At 55.4% G+C, this 12,991-nt stretch overlaps 2 protein-coding genes across 2 annotated transcripts; both read right to left on the reverse strand.

Moving 5' to 3' along the window:
* Positions 1-619: 619 nt before the first annotated feature.
* On the reverse strand, positions 620-1,562 carry FOXL1 (forkhead box L1). The gene has a single exon (XM_027725187.2). The coding sequence runs from the start codon at positions 1,497-1,499 to the stop codon at positions 621-623; it is 879 nt and encodes a 292-aa protein (XP_027580988.2). The 5' UTR covers positions 1,500-1,562; the 3' UTR covers position 620.
* Positions 1,563-8,101: 6,539 nt separating this feature from the next.
* Positions 8,102-9,719, reverse strand: FOXC2 (forkhead box C2). Its single transcript, XM_027725167.2, has one exon. The coding sequence runs from the start codon at positions 9,589-9,591 to the stop codon at positions 8,125-8,127; it is 1,467 nt and encodes a 488-aa protein (XP_027580968.1). The 5' UTR covers positions 9,592-9,719; the 3' UTR covers positions 8,102-8,124.
* Positions 9,720-12,991: the final 3,272 nt, after the last annotated feature.

Here is a 12,991-nt window from a genome sequence, read left to right on the forward strand (position 1 = left end):
ACCAGTTACACACAGTGCTGAGTCTGAGCAAGCAGGAATGTGCAGGATGAGCCTGGATTGCTTGGTCTGCCCTTATTTCATCTCCAGTTACTTGCCTTTACCCACTGGGAGGACTGGGCCAATGGGGAGTATCAGGAATTATTAATATCTGTGGGTATTAACGGCAAAACAAAGCTCAGCCCCCTCCCCCACGGATGGACAGAGTGGGTTGGGTTTCCAAAAGGAAAATAAAAGAAGAAAACCAGAGACCTGAAGGGCTCGAAAGAAACCAGGTCTGAAGAACCTGAGGGATGCAAAGACTAAAGGTGCAGAGCAAACCCAACAGAGTTTAGGGGCAGTGTGGGCAATCCCCCCAGTGCCTGTCTCTACCTTCACTACCCATGGGAAAAGAAAGCTGGTTTACCTTCAAAAGTCGCTCTGGCAAGGGAGTGGGAGGCAACGGCTAAAGAGAGTCCGCAGCAACACGCGCCTTGAAAATGCCCTGAAATCCTGAGTCACCTTTTACATCGCTTTGGGGTTTTTTTGGTCTACCCGCGCAGTGAGGTCTGAGTCCAGCCTCTCACCCCCATCGCGCCTCGCAAGCAGCGCCCGGGGCCGGGGGGGGTTTAATTATGGGGCAACTACTGGAAATTAAATACCGCCTCGGATACGTGGAGAGGGAAGCAGGAGAGGAAGGGGATGCCGATGTGGTAGAGCCTCCCGTGCACCTGGGAGTCGAGCATGAGGGAGGCGTTGAGGGTCGGGCCGAAGCCGCCGCTGGCGACCAGGGAGCCGCCGAGGCAGCCGGCGGGGCCCTCCCGGGCCGCCTTGGGGGCTGCCCCGGGGGGCGGCTGCCGCAGCCCCTGCGCCAGGATGCTCTCGATGCTGAAGCTGCGGCCCCGCGGGCCGCTCTTGTGCGGCGGGGCGGCGGCGGGAGCGACCGGGGCCGGACCCCCCGGGGAAGCCGCTGCCCCCCGGCCCGGCCGCGGAACCCCCGCGTCCCCCACGTCCCCCGCGGCCGCCGCACTCCCCTTGGACCGCTTGGGCTCGACGGGGCGGGCGGGCGGCCCCGGCTGCTCGCCACCCTTCGCCTCCGGCGGCCCCGGGGCTTTGGGCTTCCTCTTCCTCCGGCGGTAGTTGCCGTTCTCGAACATGTCCAGGCACCGCGGGTCCAGGGTCCAGTAGCTGCCCTTGCCGGGCCGCCCCTTCTCGCGCGGCACCTTGACGAAGCAGTCGTTGAGGGAGAGGTTGTGGCGGATGCTGTTCTGCCAGCCCTGCTTGTTGTCGTGGTAGAAGGGGAAGCGGTCCATGATGAACTGGTAGATGCCGCTGAGCGTCACCTTCTGCTCCGGGGCTTCTTTGATGGCCATGGCGATGGGGGCGATGTAGCTGTACGGGGGCTTCTGCGGGGGGTCCTGCCGGGAGATCGCCCCCCCGGGGGTGAAGCCGAGGGCAGCCGGGAGATAAACCATGGAGGGGTTGCCCAGAGGGGAGAGGTGGCTGCCGTAGATGTGGCTCATCGCCGGTGGGTTCCCAGCTCCGCGTCTTCCCCCTCGGAGCCGAGCGGAGGGACGGGGCAGGGCAGGAACCTGGGACGAGTCCACCGGGGAGCTGTTTGTGCGAGCTCAGCTCCCAGCCCTGCCTGAAGGAGCTCGCTCTGCCTCTGTCCCTGCTTCATAGCTCTTAAAAAAAAAAAAAAAAAAAAAAAAAAAAGGGGAGGAAAAAAAAAAGTTAAATAATTGTTGTAAGTTTGCTATTATATGTTGACTTAGCACTGGAAAATAAATTGTCTCTGATAAACAGTCGTTTGTGTTCTCAGCCCACCCACATTAATTAAAATTTCATTGCTACAAAACTCCAAGCTCTCTCCACGTGTCTCGCTGGTACCAGCCAATGGTCTCCGGGTTATTCCTTCATTTGTTTATAGAATTAGTCTGTTGATAAGTCTGCCCACCCAAGTCGAATCAAGCTGTGTTTATTTGGAAAAATTTCCGGGCACCCAATATATAAACGCAGTGATCTGATGTTTGAAATATCACGTCCACCCTTTGACGCTGTAAGCACACACAGCAGAGCAGGATGTACACTGCTGGAGCTGGGGAGGAGCGGGCAGGGATCCCCGCAGGAAAACTGGGGCATTAAACAACATAAAAATTGTAAAAAAAAAAAAAAAAATTAAAGAAAGGAAGAAAACGTGATGGGTGAGAGGAGGAGGCAGCGCTGGGACGAGGAGGAAGGAAAAGGGGCTGACTGGAGTTCTGAGGAAAGAGGGGTTCAGGTGTGGCGGGATCTCCTGCACGTCCCAATGCAGGGACCCTGCTGTTCATCCCCGGGGGACCCCCGGGAACGGTGGAGGGGACTCCCCGTCCAGCCCCGGTCCCAGCCAGGCAGGGCTGCGTCGGGGGAATCTGCAGAAAAAGGGGAATTTGGCTGGCGCGGGGAGGAGGGTCAGTATTTGTGAATGCGGGCCTGTTGCTTTATATTATGTACTTTCCTGTTTATAACAAGGAGGGGGATTATAACAACTTTACAAGTGCACACAGCTGGCCGGTGCTTACATTAGGAATTTGTGATGCTCTTTTTCTGTATAAACGTCCAGGTTTGGGGCTGTGTTTTCTGTTATTGGATTTTTTTTTTTAATTTACTGACGTAACGGCTTCAATCCGAGGCCCCGAGGGATTCCGATGCAGTTGGAGGTGTCGGCTCTTTCCCCAGTCCCCCCACTGCTCGGACCTGCGTGAGACCCCAGGAGACCCTGCTCCGTGGAGCATCATTTCTCCGGGGGAAGGAAAAGGAGGGCTGAGGGGGATCCCTTCCTCCTTCACTGAGAAATATCCCGACAGTGAAGCTCCCACTATCCTGGTGGGTCTTTTACCTGGAATGAGAAGAGGTAAAAGCCGGGCTCCTGGCTGTCCCCCAGCATCACCCGGCCCTGGCGGTGCCTCGACCTTCGCACCCCCAGACTTCCCTGCAAACTCCCCTTCGCCAGTGGGGTTTTTCGTCCACTTCTGCTCCCGTCCTCCTGGGTGAAGGAGTTTCATCCCCCGGGTAAAAGCCAGCGCGATTCTGTGGAGCTGCAGATGCGTCCTGAGAGCTGCAAACCGCCATGAGAGCCTGGGAAACACAGCCAGAGTGCGAGGGGAGGCGGCTTCTGGAGCGAGGGGGATGAGGGGGTCTCTCCTCTCACTGGTTGGCCCCACGCGAGGGAGGGAAAATCACCTCTCTGACACCGCCCTTGGCGGTAACTCTGCATCCCTCCCCCGTGGTGCGCACACCCACCGGCCCCCGGGAGCTGCAGGACCCATCCGCCGTGCCATAATTGCAATAAACCTCCAAATAAATAAAAAAGGGGAGGTAAAAGAAAGGGTTGGAGGTGGGGTCCTCTCGTCTCCGCACTGAGGACCAGCCCTCCCTGGCAGCCTCCCCGCACAGGTAGCATCCTCGCCGGGGAGGATGGAACGGAGCCCGGCTGCTCTAACCCGCCCGGAGCATCCTTAGGGCAGCCGGACGAGGGTCTTCCCCCCTAAAGCCCCTTCCTCTCCCCAGTTCGGGGAATCCCCCGCTACTTGGGACACTCCAAGCACGGATTAGTAAAACAATAAATACTCGCATGTACGGCAGGAGACAGACACACGGGCTCCCGCTCTCTCCCTGAGATCCCTCCCCCTGCAAAATTCTTCCTTGTTTTCCCCTCTTCGCGGTGGGAAATCCTTGGAGGCGGGGATGCGGCTTTTCTCTTCGTTCCTTCTTCCCAACTCGTGTGCTGCCTGTTATCCCTGTTATCCCTCTCTTGCCGGCGGCATCCCCGGAGCTCGCTGCGTTATCCACCCGGAATCAGCCCTCCGAGCGGCTCCGATGGCTGCGGGGGGACCGGGGAAGTGGGAGAGAGGGATTCTTGTTGATGTTGTTCGGCCGTCGCTCTTTCCCTAAACGGGGGAAAAAAAAAAAAATAACGGAGCAGGCGATGGAGGCGCTCCTGGATGTGTTTTCCCTCCTCTCCAGCAGACAAGTCCCTTTTACAGCAGCAGTGAGGAGAGGTCCCGCCCGGGGCCCTCGGGGGGAGCAAGGCGCAAATCAGTGACCCCACTCCTGCTATATCCCGGAATGAGGGGGGAGAAGGAGTGTAAGTCAGAGCTCCCTATTCCTGTTGCATCCCAGACTGGTGGAAGTGAAGGTGTAAATCAGTGCTCCCCACTCCTGTTGCATCCGGGGATGGGGAGAGCAGGGGTGTAAATCAGAGCTCCCCATTCCTGCTGCATCCCGGGATGGCGAGGAGAAGGGGTGTAAATCAGTTCTTCCTATTCTTGCTGTGTGCCGGGAAGGGGGGAACAGGACACAAACCAGTGCTCCCCACTCCTGCTGCACCCCAGCCTAGGGGGCAACGAGGATGTAAATCAGTGCTCTCCACTCCTGCTGCATCCCGTCCTGGGCTCCCTTAGGAATGATCTCCCGGCGGGAATTGCCCACCCCTCGCCGCCTCGCCGTGCACGGCCCTGTACAGTTGCGAGGTCGCTCGGTATTGCCCCGGGCTCAGGGATATAATTCCTTCTCCCCTCCAAAACGACAGAAGAGCTCGCGGCCTTCCCCAAAAACCTCTTGCCCGGTGCCTTCCTACGAACTCTGGGGAAGGTGGGGTTGATCGGAAGGGGCCAGACAGCTCATGCCTGGGTCGTGCAGAGGCCTGAGGGGCTTTCTAAGGGGACTGTGTTTTACCTGGGTCCTGCAGCACCAGGGAAACGCTCCTTTGACTGAGTTATGGGGACCTTCCTGATGGGGACGAGATAGAAAACCGCTGGCCCTTCTCCCAAAACCCGGAGTTGTCTGGGCTTTCGGACAGGTTTGCAAACGCGGAGGTGAAAGGCAGCACAAGAAAAAAAATCATACGTATATGAAAACCCATCCACCATCCTCTTCCCGGAGCCACCGGCCACGCAGCAGCATCAGTTCGTTCCCCCCATGGCGAGCTTGGCCCCCCTGATCTGCGAGGAGAGGGTTACGGGGGCGGGGGAGTTATACCGGTCTTCGGCTTCGAGGGACTGCAGAGCCCGACCCGGCCGCGGCTGCTGCTACAGTTACCCTGGGCCTTCCTCCTTCCTCCCTTTCTTCCTTCCTCCCCCTCTGTTTCAGCCAGGCTGAAATCACCTGTCGCGACAGGCGCCTATCGCCTTGCTGACCTCTATATCTCAGCTTTTAAAGAGAGTCCCAAATACATGCCTGCATCCCGCACTTAGCTCTCGCCTCTCCTGTGACACCAGCCCACCCAAAAAGGCTCCCAGTGGGATGATGGGGGCGACTGGGGGTCGAGGGAGAGGGATAGGTGGGGTCCAACCCCCCACCCCAGGACGGGACAGAGCAAAGGGACGATGCTCTGAGCCCCCAGGTCCGGAAGAACACCTCCAGCGGGGCGGGAAGGAGGGAGACAGAGTGGGAAGGTCCCACCGGGACAAGGTGGGAAAGAAAACACCGACAAGGAGCTGTGGGGTGAGATGAGACCCCTAAACCCGGCTCAAGCTGAGACCCCCCCAGGAACTGTCCAGCAGCAGTGCGGGGGGAGCTTGCAGAGCCACAGGGAGGGGTTCCCCGACCCCCAGTACCGCACTCCTCGGCATCCCAGCCCTGCCTCCCGGCGAGGAAAAGGTCCCCGTGTGCCCAGAGCCCTTGGCCGGCGTGGGAAGTTGTGGGAGTATCGGAGGCCCCGGGATTTCTGAACGCTTGTGGGAAAGCCCAGAGCAGCCACCTGACTTCAGCCATCTCCCTCACGGCGTTCCCGTGCGGGGGAAAAACTCAGGGGAAGTAAGTCTGAGCCGGGGGAGAATTCTTTCCCAATTCGGTTTTTTTCCCCCCTTTTACCCTGTTTATTTTCTAGCCATCGTTTTACTCTAATTATTTCCCTTGTAAATTTTTTTTTTACCCTTTACATTATGTATTTTCTCTTTTTAAAATAGCACTTTGGATTTTATTTCATTTTTAAAAAATAAAGAGAACGAAAAAAAAATAAAAAACACCCTCTGAGAGCCAGGAAAAACGGCAGGAGTTTTTTTACAAGAATGTTCCTTAAAATACAGATCAAGCGAGGTTCAGACATTTTTTTCTCATTTAAATCGAGTTTCAGTGCTGTTTGCCAGCTTTTAAGCGCATGTGAAATTTAATCGGTCAAAACCAATTTATTTCATCGATTTTAGCAGCCTGACACGGGTATAATCACTCCCGAACTCAGAAAAAGGGCTACGAGGGATACCGGGGGGGCTACAGAAGGTGGGACAGGAGCACGGCTGGGAAATATCCCCTGGAAATACTGTTTGGCTGAGATTTAGCAGCCAGAAAAGGACGTGGCTCCAGTGAGCTGGGCTTGAAAAGTCCCAAAGACCCTCCTAAACTCTGCTTCAGGCTTTGCCGGCATTCCCGTGCTTTCAGCCTTGCTAAACCCCACGCTTCTGCCCTGGGTTAAAGCTGCTGGAACAGGTTAAAGGATGGTTTGGGGCAAAGGCACAACATCTGGCAGTGCCCAGCATTGCGAACTAGAGCTTAAAGAGATAAAGAGAAGGTTAAAATCAGCTAATTCTTAGTACAGGAGAGCATTTAAAAACTGTACTGTTTTTAAATTTAAAAACTAATTGGTTTTAAATGATTGTCAAGTGAACTTTCCACTTTGCTTTTTTGAAGTCTCCACAATGAGTCCGGGTTTAAATGATCACTCTCATCACCCGCACCCACTCCCAGCAGCACAGGCTTCCTTTAAAGAAAAATAAATACATAAATAAAATGGATTTTTTTGTTTTGTTTTCTGCCGTGGGAAGATCAGGCCCCAGGCTCGGAGACACGCCGAGCACTGCGCAAGGCCCGCGCTCGCAGAGATGGGGCGAGGGGAGCAGAAAACCCCTTCCCTACTCCTGTTTTCCCCGTTCTACCCATCGCAGGCCTGGGAAAACTCCCTAAATTTCGAGCTGACAGGGATTCCGGATTGAGGGTGCTCAGACCCGGCTGCCAGCGCAGTGCCTTTTTCTTTCCCCTCCACCACAGTTGTACAGTTTCCATCTCTCCACGTGATTTAAACCTTTCATCTAAGACATAATCATCAGAAACCTTTAGGCTCCAGGAAAAGGACTTTGTTTTAAAAACCAGTGCCACGTTTTCTGCTTGAAGGAAAGGTGAAGGGAGAAAAAAAAAAAAAAAGCTGCAAAAACCCAGTATATACACAGAGAAGCGCCAGACTTGGAGCAGAAAAAACCAGCATGGATTTATTTTAAGGTAAGTACAACAATTAGGACCACATAAGACAAACGAATTTTGAAGCAGGTTAAAGCAAATAGTCCCTAAGAATGGTCAAGATGAAATCTATTATACAAAACATCACACATCGTAAATAATAATAAAAAAGTATCAGATACTTTGTCTATTTTTCCTTTAAAAAAAAATCCACCAGCAAAAAATAAATTATTTCCTCATCTTGCGAGAAGAACAGCTCTAAAACGAAAGAAACTCTATTGCATAATTGTACACAGAAAAAGAAGAAATCACTTGTCATTAATTTGGAAGTTAAGAATCGTTGGGCGAGACAAAAATAATCCAGTGAACTCAACTTTAAATATTATATTAATGGCTCTGAAAATCAGCCTGATTAGAAATCCACACATTTTTTACAGCACAACAGAGAACTTAAAAAATACCCAGGACATATATTTATATATATATTTATATACTTTTTTTCCTTTTAAAACGTATAAATGGTCGTTGTGATATTGGTCCATAACTTATTTTTCTGAGACCCCCTATACTTTAGCATATAAAATTTGCCACTTTTAGATAGACATATATATATATAAAATGATTCTTTTTTTTGCCACTTTTTTTTTTTTTTTTTTTTTTTTTTTAGGAGAGATCCCCGTTTTTTCAAGTACGATTTACTTGCCTGGAATCTAAGGAGGCCCGAAACGGGGCTTTTTGGGATCTACAAACTCTGTGACTCCCAGGTTGGCGGGGAAACTGTCAGGTTCTTTCTGGTTTTGTTTCGGTTTGGTTTTTTTTTTCCTGCGTTTGGTGTGGTTTTATTTCTCCCGATCTTTTTTTTTTAATAATTATTATTAATAATAATTTTTTTAAAACTTTTTTTTTTCCAGATGGCCCTAGGCGGGGGGTCGCGGCTACTCAGTACTTAGTGCAGTCGTAGGAGTAGGGGGCGGCGTGGCGGTATAGGGAGGGCGCGGATCTGTAGGGGATCTGACAGGCGGAGTTGCTGCTCACCTGGTGGTCGCTGAGCGAGGCGCTCTCCATCCCCAGCCGGTGCGACGTGAACATTTCCCGCACGTTGGGAAAAGTCTGTTGCTGAGAGCCAAAAGTGTGCCCGGGCAGGTGGCTCAGCTCAGCCCCGTGGTTGAGGTACCAGGAGGCGGGGGGCTGTCCCCCCGCCGCCCCTCCGCCGCCGCCGCCGTGCGGGTGCCCGGTGCCCAGCGCGCCGTCCTGCCCCGACGGCAGGCTCAGGGTGCCGAGGGGCGACGGGGCGCCGGTGGGATGCTCGGCCAGACCCTCCTCCAGCGGCGCGCACATGTGGCCCGGTCTCTCGCCGCTGTAGAGGCTCATGGCCCGCATGCTGCAGTGGTAGCTCCCACTAGTGTCCAGGGCCTGGCTACACGCCGCGCTGTAGCCCGACGGCTGCCCCGCGGGGTAGCCCAGCGGCATCCCGGCGCCCGTCCTGCCAGAGGCGGCACTCACCGGGCTGAGGTCCCCCGCGGGGGAAGTCCGCAGGGTCATGATGCTCTCCACGCTGAAGCCCGGCAGCCCGTTGCCCGCGGGGTGATGCTCGGGCAGCGAGGCCTCGGGGGAGGCGGCGGCGGGGGGCGAGGCGGCGCTGCGGGGGCTGTCCCGCAGGGCCCCGCCGCTGGCCGGGCTCAGCGTCTCCACCTTGGTGATCACCGGCAGCTCGGGGGACGCCGTCTCGCTCTTGATCACCACCTTCTTCTCGGAGGCCGGCGCCGAGGCGGAGGAAGAGGAAGAGGAGGAAGAGGCTTCCTTGGGAAGGTCGGCGCCAGGCAGCCCGGGGGGCTTGGGCTGCTCCTTCAGCAGCCGTTCCCGGGCCTCCTCTTTCTCCTTGGAGACATCCTTCTTCTTGAAGCGTCTCCGGCGGCGCAGGAAGCTGCCGTTCTCGAACATGTTGTAGGAGTCGGGGTCCAGGGTCCAGTAGCTGCCCTTGCCCGGCTTCTTGTCGTCGCGAGGCACCTTGACGAAGCACTCGTTGAGGGAGAGGTTGTGGCGGATGCTGTTCTGCCAGCCCTGCTTGTTCTCTCGGTAGAAAGGGAAGCGGTCCATGATGAACTGGTAAATCCCATTGAGCGTGATCTTCTTGTCGGGGGCGTTCTGGATGGCCATGGTGATGAGGGCGATGTAGCTGTAAGGTGGCTTCACCAGGTCCTTGGGGGCGGTGGGTTGGTGGGGGTGGTAGGGGCCGTAGGAGCGCCCCATGCCCGCCGCGTACTGCTCGGCGTGGCCCGAGTAGACGCTCATGGGGTTGCCCATGCCGCCGTACGTCCCCGCCGCCCGGTAGTAGTTCTGCTCGCTTAAATACGGCACCACTCCCAAAGCGTTGGGGTCCGAGACGGAGTAGCGAGCCTGCATCATGGAGAGGGGCTTCCCGCGGCCGGGGAGGCGAGGAGGAAGAGGAAGAGGGTGGAAGGGCCTCACCCCCGTCCGGGACCCCTCTGCGGAGAAGGGAGAGAGGGAGAGAGCGGGAGAGAGAGACAGAGTCCCGGAGCCGAGCTAAATCCCAGCGTGTCCTCTAGCAGCGGCACCGCAGCGGCATCCTCCGGGTCGCCGGGGGCAGGGTGGTCTCTGGCGGCCTCTCCCTCCCTCTGTATGACTGTGATTCTTGTACACACGGCTACGGCCCGCGGCGGCGGCGGGCACTGCTGCGGGGAGCTGGGCGGGGGAGGGGGGCCCTGTTCTCGCAGGAAAAGGGAATTAAAAAAAAAACGAAAAACAAAACAAACAAAAAATTAAAAATATTTAAAAAAAAAAAAAAAGGAGGAGAAGAAGAAGAAGCCTTGCGGAAAGCCCAGTTCTTGTCACAACAGCGGCCCGAGGCGCTCCGGAGCCCCCGGAGGGGTGCGGGGGGTGCGGGAGCGGCCGAGCTCCGTCCCGGCCGCGCTGCGCAGCTTCAAAACTCTCCCCGCGCCGCCGCCGCGCTTTTACTGCCCGCTGGCCCCGCCCCCGCCCGCCGCCGCCGGCCAATGGCGGTGCGCGCCGCCGCCGCCGCAGCCAATGGGAGCGCGGGATGCGGCGGCGCCGGCAGCATCCCCCCCCGCGCGCGTTCTCGCCGCGCCGCGCCCGGGGCCGCGCCGACCCCCGGGATGGGCATGGACACGGACACGGGCACGGGCACCGGCACCGGCACGGACATCCTCACCCCCCCGACCGCGGAGAGCTTAACGCTCTCGCCCTCAGAGGAGCCCGGGCCGCGGGCTCTGCCCGCTCCCGCAAAACACCACGTTTTTAAGCACTTTTCGGACGCAGGTTGATGGCGAGGGCGGCGGGAGTCGCGATGCCGGTATAACGGTGTCCCAGCACTCGGGCAGGTCGTTTGTCTCACTTTTAAAGTGTATTTAAGTGAACGGCCCCGCGGTTCCTCGGGAAAGGCCGCCGAGTCCCTCGCCGCGGTGCTCGCCCGGTGGCGAGGGCATCGCGCCCAGGTTCGGCCCCGGTCGCCCGCGGGCTGAGAGGTTCCTTCTGTCGCGTTAGGGGAGTTTGGGGTATTTTATTATTATTTAAAAAAAAATCAAAACAAAAAAATAGTGAGCGAATTTAAGCGGATTTTTTTTTCGTTCCGGGCTTTGAGGCGGATTTTCTTGTGCCTGTGAAATCCGCCCCTCTGCCTTCTCTAATGAGTCCATTAGAGGCAATCAGATGGGACAATTAGGGACGCTTGGTGACCAAGTGTAGACTCAAGTACTGGGGGAAACGGCTGCGAGATGTTCTGTTCCACCCGGGAGAAGCGTGGATCTGCCCAGCGAAGGAATGAAGGTGGGAAACCAGTGATTTCCCCGCTTCGTGAAAAAAAAAATTAAATATATATATATATATATAAAATAGCGCTGCAAAATCGATTCGAGCCCGAAAAGACCAAGATAAGGTTGAAATTAATTAGCTGTCACTTCGGCTGGGCTCCTTCCCGCTGCCTCCCTTGAGTTCGGCTGTTCCCGCTCTGATTCCTAAGCGGTGATTTTTTGGTTTCTTACACTGTAATTCTGCCTTTCCCTCCTTGCAATTTGTGTGGTTTCCTAAGGCTTTAAACAAAGATATTTTTCTCCCCCAAAGTCAGGCTGGGATTTTTGCTGGCTGCTGGGACGAAGGGTCCCTTTCCCGCTCCCAGCCGGGGCGGTGGGGACGAGACCGCAGCCGGCTCCGGCCGTGGGAACTCGGTGGTGCTGTTAATTACCGGCGATTTTCTTAATAAGAAAGGAAACGATTTTATGCGAGAACTGGAGGGAGAAAAAATATTAAAATTACGAGGCAGCTCCTCTACAAGGAGGTATGGTTAAAAATGATCTGCGATGGAAAAATTGATTGGAAAGTTTCGCCGGGCTCTTCAAAATTGTTATTTAATTTTGATGGAAATAATTTTAAATGTTCTGGGAGATTTCACCCACCCAGAAAACGTCCGGGGGATTTTTATTTTTTTTTTATGAAAACAAATAGTGAATTCAGCGAGCTCTGCGGCTACTTTTCATATAAATGTACGACCATAAGAGAAAACTTTTTTTTTTTCTTTTCTGGAATAATTTGAGAACGACTTCACACTTCTATGTTCGGTTTTCAAATAAATCGTATTTCTCGTAAAAACTAAGGCTGTGTCTCAGCGTACACAAGCACATGGGATTCCTTTAACGATATAACTTTTTAAAATGCAGGAAATTTTAAATGCGAAGTCTGAGCAAAGCTACCCCTGCGGCGTCCCTGTGCTGTCCCTTCCGAGAAGCCTGGAACTCGCTCGAGAAACAACCTTGATTGAATCTTACCTCTCCTCGGCTGAAAACTTTACCGAGATGAATTTCTACAGAACTCCTAGAAGCAGCAAAAGGTCTTTGCTTGCTGCAGCTGGGGACAGAGCAGAGACCGAACCAACGGGCTCGGAAAAGCCCGAAATTCGAATGGCTCGAAGGAAAAAAAAAATCGGCATTATGAAAAACAAGCTAGAGAGCGCAGGGATAGGAGCCCCTTCAAGGAAGAGAGCGGGAGGCGCTTGGAAACGCGCTGCCCCCCTGCCCCGGGCACGGTGGGTTCCCGTCCGCGGGGCTCCGCGGGCGGTGTTTGCCCGGTTCGCCCCGACAGCCACGGGTGGGAGACGCTGGTTTTGCTTCAGCAGCCTTTATCGGGCTTTGGGAGCAGCGTCCGAGGCTTTCCAGGCTCGGGGCGCTCCCCGCGCCGAGCGCTCCCGGGGCCGCTCCCGGGGCCGCTCCCGGGGCCGCTCCGCGCTCACCTGCCCGGCCCGGGCTCCGCGCGGCGTGTGCTGCCCCCCAGGGGACACCGCGGGGGTTGCACCGCACCGGCACCGCACCGGGACCCACCGAGTGCGCGGGGACAGCGCGGGGACAGCGCGGGGACAGCGCGGGGACAGCGCGGGCAGCGGGAGGGAGAGGGGAAAGTGAGAGAGGGGCACAGAAAGAGAGGGTGAGAGAGGGAGTGGGCAAAGAGTAAAGAGCAAGAAGTGCGGGAGGGAGAATGGAGATGGGAATGAGAGAGAGAAAGGGTGAGTGGCAGAAAGACGGGGGAGAGAGAGGGAGGGGGAAAGTAGGGAAGAAGGGGAAAAGCAGAGGAGGAAAGAGAGAGAAAGGAAGAGATAAAGAAGGGAAAGAGGGAAAGAAGGAAAGAGAGAAGAAAGGAAGGAAGGAAAGAAAAAGAAAGAAAGAGAGAAAGAAAGAGAGAAAGAAAGAAAGAGAGAAAGAGGGAAAGAAAGAAAGAAGGAAAGAAAGAAGGAAAGAAAGAAGGAAAGAAGAAAGAAAGGAAGAAAGGAAGGAAGGAAGAA

This window comes from Pipra filicauda, unplaced genomic scaffold (genome assembly GCF_003945595.2).
Source record: "Pipra filicauda isolate LSUMZ 115617 unplaced genomic scaffold, ASM394559v2 scaffold159_size1710840_pilon, whole genome shotgun sequence".
NCBI lineage: Eukaryota > Metazoa > Chordata > Aves > Passeriformes > Pipridae > Pipra > Pipra filicauda.

What these genes read in the sequence shown, in the direction of transcription:
- FOXC2 (XM_027725167.2), bottom strand. Translation starts at nt 9,591, where the DNA reads ATGATGCAGGCTCGCTACTCCGTCTCGGACCCCAACGCTTTGGGAGTG.
- FOXL1 (XM_027725187.2), bottom strand. Translation starts at nt 1,499, where the DNA reads ATGAGCCACATCTACGGCAGCCACCTCTCCCCTCTGGGCAACCCCTCC.